The 14,539-nt window shown below is 51.0% G+C and overlaps 1 protein-coding gene across 8 annotated transcripts in view; it reads right to left on the bottom strand.

Annotated features, from left to right (window-relative positions):
* The window catches only part of FCHSD2 (FCH and double SH3 domains 2), a 325,325-nt gene that overhangs the window by 34,841 nt on the left and 275,945 nt on the right, over positions 1-14,539 (bottom strand). For 5 of the 8 annotated variants that reach the window (XM_073661305.1, XM_073661306.1, XM_073661303.1 and 2 more), the window contains 7 exons: positions 13,672-13,800; positions 8,795-8,917; positions 8,057-8,086; positions 7,572-7,667; positions 5,586-5,657; positions 1,115-1,231; positions 367-471 (listed from right to left, as the gene is read on the bottom strand). In XM_073661305.1, coding sequence (XP_073517406.1) covers positions 367-471; positions 1,115-1,231; positions 5,586-5,657; positions 7,572-7,667; positions 8,057-8,086; positions 8,795-8,917; positions 13,672-13,800 — 672 coding nt within the window. The remainder of the gene's footprint in view (positions 1-366; positions 472-1,114; positions 1,232-5,585; positions 5,658-7,571; positions 7,668-8,056; positions 8,087-8,794; positions 8,918-13,671; positions 13,801-14,539) is intronic. The other 3 variants (XM_073661304.1, XM_073661302.1, XM_073661307.1) reach the window with 3 other exon arrangements.

Genomic DNA, 14,539 nt, shown 5'->3' with positions numbered 1-14,539 from the left:
TTATTGGTCTTCGGCTGAGCGGAGACCTAAGTGGTGACGCGGGAGGTCTCCATTCATCTACCTCTACCGGACACCGCAGAGAGCAGGAGACGCAGCTCTGATGGGAGGAGTAGTCCTGCAGGTCGATTACACGGGACTGCAAGTAGTTATCATGAGCTCCGAGGACACTCCATATCGTGAAGTGGCTGATAACAGAGAAAAATAGACAGTCGCCCCCTTCCTCACATTGAGAGACGGCTGATAACAGGGAGCAATAACCGATTCTTACATTCCCAAGCAGCAGTGAATGTATCGATACAATTACTCATTATCCGCACATCGGCCCCAGGAATAACGGACGGACAGGGCCCCGATCTCTGCACGCACCTCTGCCTTCCGGATACTCCCCTTCACCTCCTCGATCCTCTGCTCCAGCTCCAGGCGACTCTGCTCCGACGCCGGAGAACTCTGACCCTCCAGATCATCCAGTAACTGCGGGGGAACGAGGAGAAGTGAACGCCTGGCATCGGAACAGTGATGCTTATGGAGGGGCCCATGTGGATTGCCCTAATATGGGAGGGGCCCCCTATAGCCGGCACTGTTATGGGGGGCACCAAGTAAAAGCACTGTTAAGGAGGTCCCCTACATTCAGCACTGTTATGGGGGGCCTGTACCCAGCACTGTAATGGGGGTACCCTACATTCGACACTATTATGGGGGGGCCCTCTATAGCTGGCATGGTTATGGGGGGCCCCTAGTAAAAGCACTTATGGGGGGGGCAGCTCATCTGCAACTGAAATGGTCATGAAATGGGGGCCGCAGAAACTGACACGATCACGGTGGGCGTCTGCAGCAGGTAATGCTACGGGAGAGGGTGCGGTTATGGGGGCTCTTGCAGCTGGTGCCACCATGGCTGTCTTTGTCCCGCTATCACCACCAGTATAGACACATGCAGCCGGAACTATTAGGGGGTCACCTCTGCATCTGACACTGTTATACGGCCCCTGTGGACCGCATCGCTATATAGGTACTATAGGTTATATGGTCCCTAAAACCTTCAACCTTAATGGAGGCCACGATACCGCATCACGCCCTGGACTCTCACATTCTCCGGCGGGCGACCGGCTGCACCTACCCGCTGACTGTGGATGATGTTCTTGTGCTCCCGCGCCACCCTGGTCGCCCACTTGCGCGCCTCCTTGTTCAGGCTGTGCTCCTCCGTCGTGCCGGTCTCAGACTCCAGCTGCCGACTCTGCGGAATAAAATCATAACAATAGACGTCTGTATTGGGGGTCCGTGCAGACAGATACCCGGCGAGCAACGGGACCCTCACCACCAGCGAGAGCAAGAACTGAGATTTACCGGAGCGACGCCATGCAACTGACGCAATGTACCCTCAGCGAGAGCACCGCCTGCTGAGCCCCCCACCGGAAGCAAAGAAAAGCCCAGCACCCACCCTGGGGAAAAAGAATGGATTCTATTCACCGACAGCAAGCAGAGATCTTACAAATGGCAAGGAATGGAGACGCCCCTTCCCCACCGCCTCTTATTGCCTAGCTGAGGGGCAGCACCCACCCCGGCCCCTCTACAGAGATTTCTTACGTTACTCTTACTGGCATCTTCCCTGAGATCTTGGCACGAGCAGGCGGCAGCTTTCTTGCCAGAGACTGTAAAACGCTGAATTAACAATATTTTTGCTGGTTTCTCACAGCCCATAAAGGGTCAGATAACAGCGGAGCGCAGAGCCGCGGAGTATAGGTAACGAGAGACGACAATTTCTGGGGCAGAATCAGTGAGACCACCGGAGGCGAGACCGGCGGATTTACTATACTAGTCCCTACCCGACAGAGCGCCATCAGGGCGGACCCTGCGCCATCAGAATGGACCCTGCGCCATCAGAATGGACCCTGTGCCATCAGAATGGACCCTGCGCCATCAGAATGGACCCTGCGCCATCAGAATGGACCCTGCGCCATCAGAATGGACCCTGCGCCATCAGAATGGACCCTGCGCCATCAGTCTACACAATCTACATGATCAGCCTGGATGATACATTGTAGCAAACTACCAGGACAGAAAATAAGTGTGTTCTAGAAGTGAAAGAGGATTGTCCAGACTGGATGCAACTGTAACAAACCCTCAGCTGTGAGAAGTATGAGGTCAGGTTGGATGTAAATAGTTAATGGTTCATTCACTGAAAATGGTGAAGAACTGGAACAAAGTAAATCACAAAGAGCAACACAAACCTCTCTGCAGTCCTGACCGTTGTTACAGTGTATCAGTGCAGGAAAATGGCTGGACACAAATGTAAGAAGACGTTTCAGGTCAGGACCCGGATATAGAGAAGGTTTCCATTCACCGGGAGCAGACGGGGATATTGAAGATAATGGACGGAGGCTGCAGTAAATGATGCCCATGAGGTCCCGCAAGTCAACAGCCAAGGGAAGCTTTCATCTGGGGAGAGTCATGGAGTTGCTATTCTAGCAGTTGCCTATTTTCTCAGTGTCCACTCCTGTGACCTTGAGGCGACTTTCCCCCCCAGATATTCCTTCCCCCCTTCATCATATATTCCAGAGTAAACAGGAAAGGCCGCGCATCCGGGCACGAGCTGCAGCCTCAGCGTTTCACCGCAATGTCCACTATCTCCATAGAGAGGAAGACGGACTAGGGGAAGAACCGCTGACACAACCATGGAAATCCTCCCGGATGTGCAAGAACAATAAAACCTTCCACAGCTGGACATGAAGGCGCAAAGTGCTTCCCCGAAAACCCACAAATATCATCTCTTGTGGCCAAGCAGCCCCCTCAGCAACAGCTTCACTCCTCCTTTCCTGTAAATATGGCTGATAATGCAGCTCCGAGGAGGAACCCACAGGGGGCGACACATGAAAAGGCCAGGGGGTGGGAGAGGTTAGCGACAACGGCGCAGGTAAAGGCCGGGGAGGTAAAAGCCGTGGAAAAGAGACGACGGCGCAGGTAAAGGCCGTGGAAAAGAGACGACGGCGCAGGTAAAGGCCGGGGAAAAGAGACGACGGCGCAGGTAAAGGCCGGGGAAAAGAGACGACGGCGCAGGTAAAGGCCCGGGGAAAAGAGACGACGGCGCAGGTAAAGGCCGGGGAAAAGAGACGACGGCGCAGGTAAAGGCCCGGGAAAAGAGACGACGGCGCAGGTAAAGGCCGGGGAAAAGAGACGACGGCGCAGGTAAAGGCCGGGGAAAAGAGACGACGGCGCAGGTAAAGGCCGGGGAAAAGAGACGACGGCGCAGGTAAAGGCCGGGGAAAAGAGACGACGGCGCAGGTAAAGGCCGGGGAAAAGAGACGACGGCGCAGGTAAAGGCCGGGGAAAAGAGACGACGGCGCAGGTAAAGGCCGGGGAAAAGAGACGACGGCGCAGGTAAAGGCCGGGGAAAAGAGACGACGGCGCAGGTAAAGGCCGGGGAAAAGAGACGACGGCGCAGGTAAAGGCCGGGGAAAAGAGACGACGGCGCAGGTAAAGGCCGGGGAAAAGAGACGACGGCGCAGGTAAAGGCCGGGGAAAAGAGACGACGGCGCAGGTAAAGGCCGGGGAAAAGAGACGACGGCGCAGGTAAAGGCCGGGGAAAAGAGACGACGGCGCAGGTAAAGGCCGGGGAAAAGAGACGACGGCGCAGGTAAAGGCCGGGGAAAAGAGACGACGGCGCAGGTAAAGGCCGGGGAAAAGAGACGACGGCGCAGGTAAAGGCCGGGGAAAAGAGACGACGGCGCAGGTAAAGGCCGGGGAAAAGAGACGACGGCGCAGGTAAAGGCGGGGGAAAAGAGACGACGGCGCAGGTAAAGGCCGGGGAAAAGAGACGACGGCGCAGGAAAAGGCCGGGGAAAAGAGACGACGGCGCAGGTAAAGGCCGGGGAAAAGAGACGACGGCGCAGGTAAAGGCTGGGGAGGTAAAGGCCCGGGGAAAAGAGACGACGGCGCAGGTAAAGGCCGGGGAAAAGAGACGACGGCGCAGATAAAGGCCGGGGAAAAGAGACGACGGCGCAGGTAAAGGCTGGGGAGGTAAAGGCCCGGGGAAAAGAGACGACGGCGCAGGTAAAGGCTGGGGAAAAGAGACGACGGCGCAGGTAAAGGCCGGGGAAAAGAGACGACGGCGCAGGTAAAGGCCGGGGAAAAGAGACGACGGCGCAGGTAAAGGTCCGGGGAAAAGAGACGACGGCGCAGGTAAAGGCCCGGGGAAAAGAGACGACGGCGCAGGTAAAGGCCCGGGGAAAAGAGACAACGGCGCAGGTAAAGGCAGGGGAAAAGAGACAACGGCGCAGGTAAAGGGCCGGGGAAAAGAGACGACGGCGCAGGTAAAGGCCCGGGGAAAAGAGACGACGGCGCAGGTAAAGGCCGGGGAAAAGAGACGACGGCGCAGATAAAGGCCGGGGAAAAGAGACGACGGCGCAGGTAAAGGCTGGGGAGGTAAAGGCCCGGGGAAAAGAGACGACGGCGCAGGTAAAGGCTGGGGAAAAGAGACGACGGCGCAGGTAAAGGCCGGGGAAAAGAGACGACGGCGCAGGTAAAGGCCGGGGAAAAGAGACGACGGCGCAGGTAAAGGTCCGGGGAAAAGAGACGACGGCGCAGGTAAAGGTCCGGGGAAAAGAGACGACGGCGCAGGTAAAGGCCCGGGGAAAAGAGACGACGGCGCAGGTAAAGGCCCGGGGAAAAGAGACGACGGCGCAGGTAAAGGCCCGGGGAAAAGAGACAACGGCGCAGGTAAAGGCCGGGGAAAAGAGACGACGGCGCAGGTAAAGGGCCGGGGAAAAGAGACAACGGCGCAGGTAAAGGCCGGGGAAAAGAGACAACGGCGCAGGTAAAGGGCCGGGGAAAAGACGACGGCGCAGGTAAAGGTCGGGGAAAAGAGACGACGGCGCAGGTAAAGGCTGGGGGGAAAGCAATGACGCAGGTAAAGCACGGGGAGGACGACTACACAACAGCTAAAGCCTGTGTGTGTGTGTGGGGGGGGGGGAGGTGATGACACAGGCAAAGCATCTTTTTTGTGTAAGGAGTCGGCATTTCCACACATCCATTGAGTTCAATGGGCACTGTGGGGGTAACAGTGAACACTAGTTGCCTCATTCCCCCCTGCAGGTAGCAGTTGATCCCGGGGAGTTGTTAGTTGTGCAATTCCCTAACAGCAGCCGTTGAATATTCACATACATACAGCTCCTCGTCGGACGTGAAGCAAAGTCTTCAATGCTGTAGCTGGTGATCAATGGAGCCACCCTGCAAATCTACAGCATGGACTCCATGCCCCCCCCCCAAATCCTCTACATAGTATAAACAGAGCCCCTCCATCATTTATCCACAGATTAAACACACAGACACGGCACCCTACACAATACACACAGACACAGAACCCTACACAATACACACAGTGCCCGCATCATATACATACACTGCATACACAGCACCATATGGCACCACCGTGATGAAATGTGGGTAACACACTAACCGTAAATATCAGCCATTACAGCGCCCAGAGGGACCATCAGCCAAGGAGATTAATTTATCAAGATTTATACACCCAATCAAATCAACAAGGAATCACATGATCAATGGTAAGAAGGAGGCAAGCGAGCGGGTTATACCTTGGCCAGAGAAATTCTCATAGCACTGACAGGAGAAGGTTCAATATCCACCAGGGGAACAGCGCTAAAAGTCTGACCGCAGAGGAAGGACAGAAACAGAGACAGACAGACGGCACAGGGTTAAAACATGAAGACAGAAATCCCCTACAGCGTCACCCACATCACTAATCTGAACGCGGGGGATGATCGACAGACGCAACTAGCATTCTGTTCTTATACATAGGGGGCAGTATTATAGTAGTTATATTCTTGTACATAGGGGCAGTATTATAGTAGTTATATTCTTGTACATAGGAGCAGTATTATAGTAGTTATATTCTTGTACATAGGGGGCAGTATTATAGTAGTTATATTCCTGTACATAGGGGGCAGTATTATAGTAGTTATATTCTTGTACATAGGAGCAGTATTATAGTAGTTATATTCTTGTACATAGGAGCAGTATTATAGTAGTTATATTCTTGTACATAGGAGCAGTATTATAGTAGTTATATTCTTGTACATAGGAGCAGTATTATAGTAGTTATATTCTTGTACATAGGAGCAGTATTATAGTAGTTATATTCTTGTACATAGGAGCAGTATTATAGTAGTTATATTCTTGTACATATGAGCAGTATTATAGTAGTTATATTCTTGTACATAGGGGCAGTATTATAGTAGTTATATTCTTGTACATAGGAGCAGTATTATAGTAGTTATATTCTTGTACATAGGAGCAGTATTATAGTAGTTATATTCTTGTACATAGGGGGCAGTATTATAGTAGTTATATTCTTGTACATAGGGGCAGTATTATAGTAGTTATATTCTTGTACATAGGGGCAGTATTATAGTAGTTATATTCTTGTACATAGGGAGCAGTATTATAGTAGTTATATTCTTGTACATAGGGGCAGTATTATAGTAGTTATATTCTTGTATATAGGGGCTGTATTATAGTAGTTATATTCATGTACATAGGGGCAGTATTATAGTAGTTATATTCTTGTACATAGGGGCAGTATTATAGTAGTTATATTCATGTACATAGGGGCAGTATTATAGTAGTTATATTCATGTACATAGGGGCAGTATTATAGTAGTTATATTCTTGTACATAGGGGGCAGTATTATAGTAGTTATATTCTTGTACATAGGGGGCAGTATTATAGTAGTTATATTCTTGTACATAGGGGGCAGTATTATAGTAGTTATATTCTTGTACATAGGGGGCAGTATTATAGTAGTTATATTCTTGTACATAGGGGCAGTATTATAGTAGTTATATTCTTGTACATAGGGGCAGTATTATAGTAGTTATATTCTTGTACATAGGGGCAGTATTATAGTAGTTATATTCATGTACATAGGGGCAGTATTATAGTAGTTATATTCATGTACATAGGGGCAGTATTATAGTAGTTATATTCGTGTACATAGGGGCAGTATTATAGTAGTTATATTCTTGTACATAGGGGGCAGTATTATAGTAGTTATATTCTTGTACATAGGGGCAGTATTATAGTAGTTATATTCTTGTACATAGGGGCAGTATTATAGTAGTTATAGTCTTGTACATAGGGGGCAGTATTATAGTAGTTATATTCTTGTACATAGGGAGCAGTATTATAGTAGTTATATTCTTGTACATAGGAGCAGTATTATAGTAGTTATATTCTTGTACATAGGGGGCAGTATTATAGTAGTTATATTCTTGTACATAGGGAGCAGTATTATAGTAGTTATATTTTTGCACATAGGAGCAGTATTATAGTAGTTATATTCTTGTACAAAGGGGGCAGTATTATAGTAGTTATATTCTTGTACATAGGGAGCAGTATTATAGTAGTTATATTCTTGTACATAGGGAGCAGTATTATAGTAGTTATATTTTTGCACATAGGAGCAGTATTATAGTAGTTATATTCTTGTATATAGGGGGCAGTATTATAGTAGTTATATTCTTGTACAAAGGGGGCAGTATGATAGTAGTTATTTTCTTACCGTGTCACTGTCACTTGGCTGGAACTGAAATGGCTGAGCTTTGTGAAACACTGGATTCTCCTGGATGAATACCTGGTGGTTATAATCTCGCATCACCTACAAATAATCAGACAATTACTTAGCGTTGGTGTAGCGGGAGCAGATACCGTCTTGTGGCTGGTGCCCATAAACCACATTCGTCCGGTCTACGGTGATCCACATGCAGAAGAATATTTATGGCAGGAATGTAAAATGAGTGAAACAAGAATCTAAAAACCTTAATTTGAAAATAAAAAAAGTATAAAAATGGAAAATGTACAAAAAAGATCCAATAATATAAAGCCCAATGCAGCCGGCTACTCCCCAGATCTGCAGGACGAGAGCGGCGGCATCGCCCATGTGACCACGACGTGAGCGCCGCTGCAACGAGGTGAAACATGCAGAGAACAGGAGACTATGCGGCAAGCGATGGCGGACTGAACGGTAGCGATCTGATAAGTTCTTACCGAGGACGGGAATTTCAGCTGCATGAAAGCCTGGAACGTCAAAAAGAGGAGGGGACGCGAGTGTTAGGAGCAGACAGGAGGGCGTTTGTTAAAAGCGGGAGCACTAATATTCTCACATCATTAGAAGGCATCACTTGTAAATCTATTTTTTTTTTAATCCCATATATTATACATATAGTCACAACTAAAGCTGCATTCTAAGTTTTCGGTCATTGCTTATGCTGCAAATGTCTGTGGCGCCCCCTGCTGGTTCATCTTTGATCAGTTCAGCCAAGTCCAAGGCATTATAGGTTCGGGATGTGGCAGCAGAGCACCGTCCTCAATGACTCCAAGGAGCAAGCAAAAAACACTTTTAATGCAGCTTTGCATGTAACTGGAGTATAATTAACAATAGTGATAGCGGCTCTGGTTGCGACTAGAGCCTCAGGTATGGTTCAGCTTTGCAGGGTCAGGCAAAAAACTATTTTGACCAGTGTTCCCTCCCCATCAAAGGCAGCACAGGGAGAGCGAAGTGTCCATTGTTCGGTCCCCAACCAACAGCCCCTCAAATCTCAGCATCCTGCAATTCAGAGACAACTTGCAGCCTAAAATGAGAAGAGCAGCTTCACGGGGCGCCTCCATATTATCTGGGTCATCAGCCCCAGTCTACAGAAGAGCTGACAATCTTATTCCCTATAGGAATACTGCACTAGAGAGTTCCACCCCCAGGTCCCGCCATCCATGACGAGGGCCACTCACCCGGCTGGAGGTCTCCAACAAATACTGGAACGTGCTCTGCACCGCCTGACACGTCTCCAGCTCCGTCCTGCTGAACGCCATCAGATAGTCCTTCAGGTGGTCGTAGACATTTCCATCGAGGGTCTTCAGGGAAACAAAAGGAGCAATGAGACCATGAGAAGCAAAACAGAAGGGGGTAAAAGCCCCTCGGAATAATCAGTGATCCCCCATATAAGATGATAGAAAGGGTTAAAATGGGTTTATCAAAACTGCTGCGCAATTCTGGAGCACCGCCAGCAAGCAGAGGTAGAACGTCCATCTTGGGGCCCTATACAAAATCTGTACCAGGGGCCCCAACTACTATCTGCCATACTGTGTATTATATAGGTCTCTGAATGGCAGCACTCACTGTACGGACCCGTCGTGATCAGAGTTGAGGGTTTGTTACAATGTTATAGCGAAGGTGAAAAGCTTTCATTTGGTTGTTTTGCTTCATTGCTGTCAGTGAGTGGAAACATTGAGGCGCTGGACATCCCATTGCGGCTCCACTCACACAGCTATCATGAGGTTTCTATGTAGGAAATCCTTTATGAGACAAACAGGATGGAGAGGAGCTTCGTCCCCGGAGCCCAGTGCTGGGGATGGAGAGGAGCCTCGTCCCCGGAGCCCAGTGCTGGGGATGGAGAGGAGCCTCGTCCCCGGAGCCCAGTGCTGGGGATGGAGAGGAGCCTCGTCCCCGGAGCCCAGTGCTGGGGATGGAGAGGAGCCTCAACCCCAGAGCTCAGTGCTGGGGATGGAGAGAAGCCTCGTCCCCGGAGCTCAGTGCTGGGGAATGGAGGGGAGCCTGGTACCCGGATCTCAGTGCTGGGGAATGGAGAGGAGCCTCGTCCCCGGAGCTCAGTGCTGGGGATGGAGGGGAGCCTCGTCCCCGGAGCCCAGTGCTGGGGGATGGAGGGGAGCTTCGTCCCCGGAGCCCAGTGCTGGGGATGGAGAGGAGCCTCGTCCCCGGAGCTCAGTGCTGGGGATGGAGAGGAGCTTCGTCCCCGGAGCCCAGTGCTGGGGATGGAGAGGAGCCTCGTCCCCAGAGCTCAGTGCTAGGGATGGAGAGAAGCCTCGTCCCCGGAGCTCAGTGCTGGGGAATGGAGGGGAGCCTGGTACCCGGAGCTCAGTGCCGGGGAATGGAGAGGAGCCTCGTCCCCGGAGCTCAGTGCTGGGGATGGAGGGGAGCCTCGTCCCCGGAGCCCAGTGCTGGGGGATGGAGAGGAGCTTCGTCCCCGGAGCCCAGTGCTGGGGATGGAGAGGAGCCTCGTCCCCGGAGCTCAGTGCTGGGGATGGAGAGAAGCCTCGTCCTCGGAGCTCAGTGCTGGGGAATGGAGGGGAGCCTGGTACCCAGAGCTCAGTGCTGGGGGATGGAGAGGAGCCTCGTCCCCGGAGCTCAGTGCTGGGGATGGAGAGGAGCCTCGTCCCCGGAGCCCAGTGCTGGGGAATGGAGAGGAGCCTCGTCCCCGGAGCTCAGTACTGGGGATGGAGAGGAGCCTCGTCCCCGGAGCTCAGTGCTGGGGATGGAGAGGAGCCTCGTCCCCGGAGCTCAGTGCTGGGGAATGGAGAGGAGCCTCGTCCCTGCAGCTCAGTGCTGGGGATGGAGAGGAGCCTCGTCCACAGAGCTCAGTGCTGGGGATGGAGAGGAGCCTCGTCCACAGAGCTCAGTGCTGGGGATGGAGAGGAGCCTCATCCCCTGAGCCCAGTGCTGGGGATGGAGAGGAGCCTCGTCCACAGAGCTCAGTGCTGGGGATGGAGAGGAGCCTCATCCCCTGAGCCCAGTGCTGGGGATGGAGAGGAGCCTCGTCCACAGAGCTCAGTGCTGGGGATGGAGAGGAGCCTCGTCCACAGAGCTCAGTGCTGGGGATGGAGAGGAGCCTCGTACCCTGAGCTACGGGACTGTGACCTCGGCTCTTTCAAAGCTATGTCATCCGAGCAGAGACATTACTGTCCTAATCCAGAACGGGGACCTGGCAGCGGAGACGAGAGCTGTAACCAGAAAGGACATCAAACACTGGAAGACAACTGGAGGCCAGGAGTCACCAACACCTCTCACATCTTTTATAGAGCTGAGGCTTTGTTACAATGCACTGGCCTGAATGGTGCATTAGAGACAGGACAGTTTTGGGCATTTGTGCTGCAGCTCTTAGTGATTGAGCCACCATTCTAGTCGATTCTTCTTTTTCTTTTTTTGCTTGTACTGCTCCATTAATTTCCACAAAGCTTTACAGACTTCAATCGTTTACAGATCAGGTTGACCATTAGGGGGCGCTGATTACATGTTGCTGGGCTCGGGGTGCAGTGATTGGGACTCACCAGCAGAGGGAGATGGAGGAATTCTGCACAAATAACGGGTGATCAGTACACGGGCATCAGTAAGAGGGGCGACCAGGGAGGAAGACTAGGGTGAAGATGTAGGGGGTGAAGATGTGGGGGGTGAAGATGTGGGGGGTGAAGATGTGGGGGGTGAAGATATGGGGGTGAGGATCCTGTGGAGAAACAAAAAAAGAACCCCTACACAGGACGCTAGAATTATACACAGCATGTGACGCTTATGGGGGTGCGCCAATGCAGAGTTTGGTAAAATGATAGAGGTTCATGGATTTTTGTAACCCCGCCCCTTCGCTGTGACATCACCAGTCCTCCCAGATAACCCCACCCCCTCGCTGTGACATCATCAGTGTGGATTGAGTAACTTTAGGCAGCGTGAAAAAGAAGCACATTGGACATTAGATGGGATTTCTATAAATTCCATCCATTTTGAGGGAACTGTAAAACACTACATTTTTGCCGCAGGATCAAAAACACGATAAAAGCTCCTGGTGTGCACGTAGCCCTAGACTTAAACAAGGTTGTTCCAATTCACTGACAACAAGCAGAGATCTTAACGTGAAGAACAGAAACAAAAAGTACATGAGACATTTCATTTTACAACTTCCGGAGACTGGACATCCCCTTTAATGGCTGATGTGCCGCACCAGGGTGGTATAATTAGACATCGGTCTCACCAGCCGCGCCGGGCACAGGAAGCAGGTGGAGCACAGGGAAGGAAGGGAGAGACCGCCAGCCCCCAGAGACCCCAGAAATCTGTAATCTGTTCATCATGTCCGACCGTTCCAGACAATGAAAACCAAACCCAAACCACCCTCCAGCGACAATGACTCACGCCCCGCGCCAGCGACACCCCGGGGCGTCCAGCAAAAGGCACATTTCCTCCAAAAATCCCTTTTCCGGGAAAGCTGGGTGATGGCGACATAGAATAGCAGCCATATTGGTTGTCACTCAGCTTTCCCAGAGACAGATAAGAGTGAAAAGGCTGAAGGGAAGAGGGGAGAGGTCACCAATGATGGTGCACAGGGAGAAATGGGGTAGGAGGAGGGGACGGCGCACATGGTGCACGGGAGAAACGGCGCACATGGAGCACGGGGGAAAGTCGCCCACTGGTGCCCAGAGACTGTGGCGCCAGCCCAAATTCATCTAATCAACTTAAAACCGGTCCGTCCTTTCAATAATGGCCATGTGTCCCTGTGCTGACTGCCTGCTGAGCTTGTGTCTGCATGCAGCAAAAAAGCAGAGCTGCAGTGTAAAGCATGGAGAAGGGATACAGCAGTCACCTGAGAATGTGATGAGGGTTTAAACTATGGAAGGTACAGAGGATGAAATTGCACCAGGTCCTTTTTTTTGTTTAATGGGGTCCAGAAGCCACTACTGCCCCCAGAATTATAAATGTCTATGGTGTGTGGGGGTCCGGTTTTGCAGTGAGGCTCAGAAAAGTAACGTTCGATCTCTAAATGGGAAATACGTTGGATTTCAGTCTAATTCAGCAGCTGGAGTTGCTGTACACAGCTGTGTCCTTATGGAGAAGAGCTGCAGTGTAAAGTATGAGACAGGGATTAACAGTAACCCGATCTCTGAGGAAACAAGACTTCCGACTACTCTATACTCCTACAGACAATGCAGCTAAGCTGATCATAGCCGTGTCCATACGGAGCAGAGCTGCAGTGTAAAGCATTAGAAAGGGATAACACAGTAACCTGAACCTGTAATGAGACAAGAGGTGGATTTCAGACTACCTGAGCTGGAGGCACCGATTATAGCTGGGTTTGAATGGAGCAGAGCTGCAGTGTAAAGTAAGTAGGATGCATAAAGCAAAAAACTAAACCTCTGATGAGAAAGGAGCCGGATTTCTGACTACCTTATCAGATCATGGTGCCAAGCTGAAGTCCTAATAGTGGAGATCTGAGCTGCAGTGTAAAGCATGAGAGATGCACTCTGAATGGTGGGGTTCAGACTTCCTTAGACGCCAGCAGACAATGCAGCGAAGCTGGAGTCATGGATCATAGCGGAGTCCTAATGGAGTAAAGGTGAAAAGCCTCCGGCCGGGGAACCGGCACCGAGGTGTAATGTAGAATATTTGGGCCAGTTTGGGTCACGTCGACCCCCCCACCGTCCAGACGAGACGCGCGCACATTCCTGGCCAACATTAGAACAATACGATAATGACATCAGTCTCCGACCCTCCAAGTACAAAGGACGGAGGAAGTCGGATCAGACGAGCGGCATCAACGCGTCCACCGGCCATTCACTGCAAGAAGAAATGCCATCGTCTGATCGGCTGCAAAGCTGGCACCACAGACAACAAAGGGCATCAGACATGGGACCCCCGCGGCCCCCACCACCGAAATATCCACAGTGCTCGTGCTCACCCAGCTTTTCCAGATGCAGATTTCATTAAGCCCCATAAAAGACTAATAGTGGTAAATGGGACCCACCCATTAGTAAGGTGAGACCACCAGTGCTACCAGTCACCGATTCCCCCGACATATGGTCCATCATCCTCAATATAAAGCCGGACTTACCTTCATGGCATTGGCCAGGTCTGTCTGGTAATAGCGATCCTGATGGGCATTGGCAGCTGCCAGGGTGAGGAGATAATCGTTCCGGGAGTGAGTGGCTTTGGCGTTACATTCCTGCCTCCGAGCTTTTAACTGGAAGAAGAAGATGTGGACTTGGATGAGGAAAATGTCTTTGTCATTCGAAACGCAACAGGACCCAAAACGCATAATGCAAGAGTCATATCACTACCTCAGTCTCCATTCACTTCCATCAGAGTGATACAGTCGCATCACGGCAGGGTTAGGGATAAGGGAACGAGGTCAGGGTTAGAGTTAGTTGTAATAGGTTGGGGTAAGGGTTAAGGTTAGGAGATTAGAGAGTAAAGGTTAGGGTAAAGGGTATGAGCTCAGGGTAAGGTAAAGGTTAGGGTAAAGGGTATAAGCTCAGGGTAAGGTTAGGAGGCCAGGGTATCAGGGTTAAAGTTAAGGTTAGGGCATCAGAATTAAGGTTAGGAGGTCCAGGTGAGGATATCAGGGTTAGGAGGTCCAGGTGAGGATATCAGGGTTAGGAGGTCAGGGTTAAAAGGGACAGGGTAAAGTTAGGCGGCCAGGGTTGGGTATAAGGGTTAAGATTGGGGGGGTCAGGGTTATGGTATCACGGTTAAGGTTAGGAGGTCCAAGTGAGTATATCACGGTTGGGAGGTTAGGGTTAAAGGGATAGGATAAGGTTTGGGCATCAGGGTTAGGGTGTCAAGATGTCACGGTTAGGGTTAAGGTATCAGGGTTAAGAGATTAGGTACGGTTAAGTGGATGGGGTAAGGTTGGGGGGTCAGGGTTAGGGTTAAGGTTTGGGTGTCAGGGTTAGGGTTAAGGTGAAAGGATGGCATGGCTA

This window comes from Phyllobates terribilis, unplaced genomic scaffold (assembly GCF_046119375.1).
Source record: "Phyllobates terribilis strain yellow unplaced genomic scaffold, ASM4611937v1 Scaffold_2__4_contigs__length_985480577, whole genome shotgun sequence".
Taxonomy (NCBI): Eukaryota; Metazoa; Chordata; class Amphibia; order Anura; family Dendrobatidae; genus Phyllobates; species Phyllobates terribilis.
This window is presented reverse-complemented; position numbering and strand designations above follow the sequence as displayed.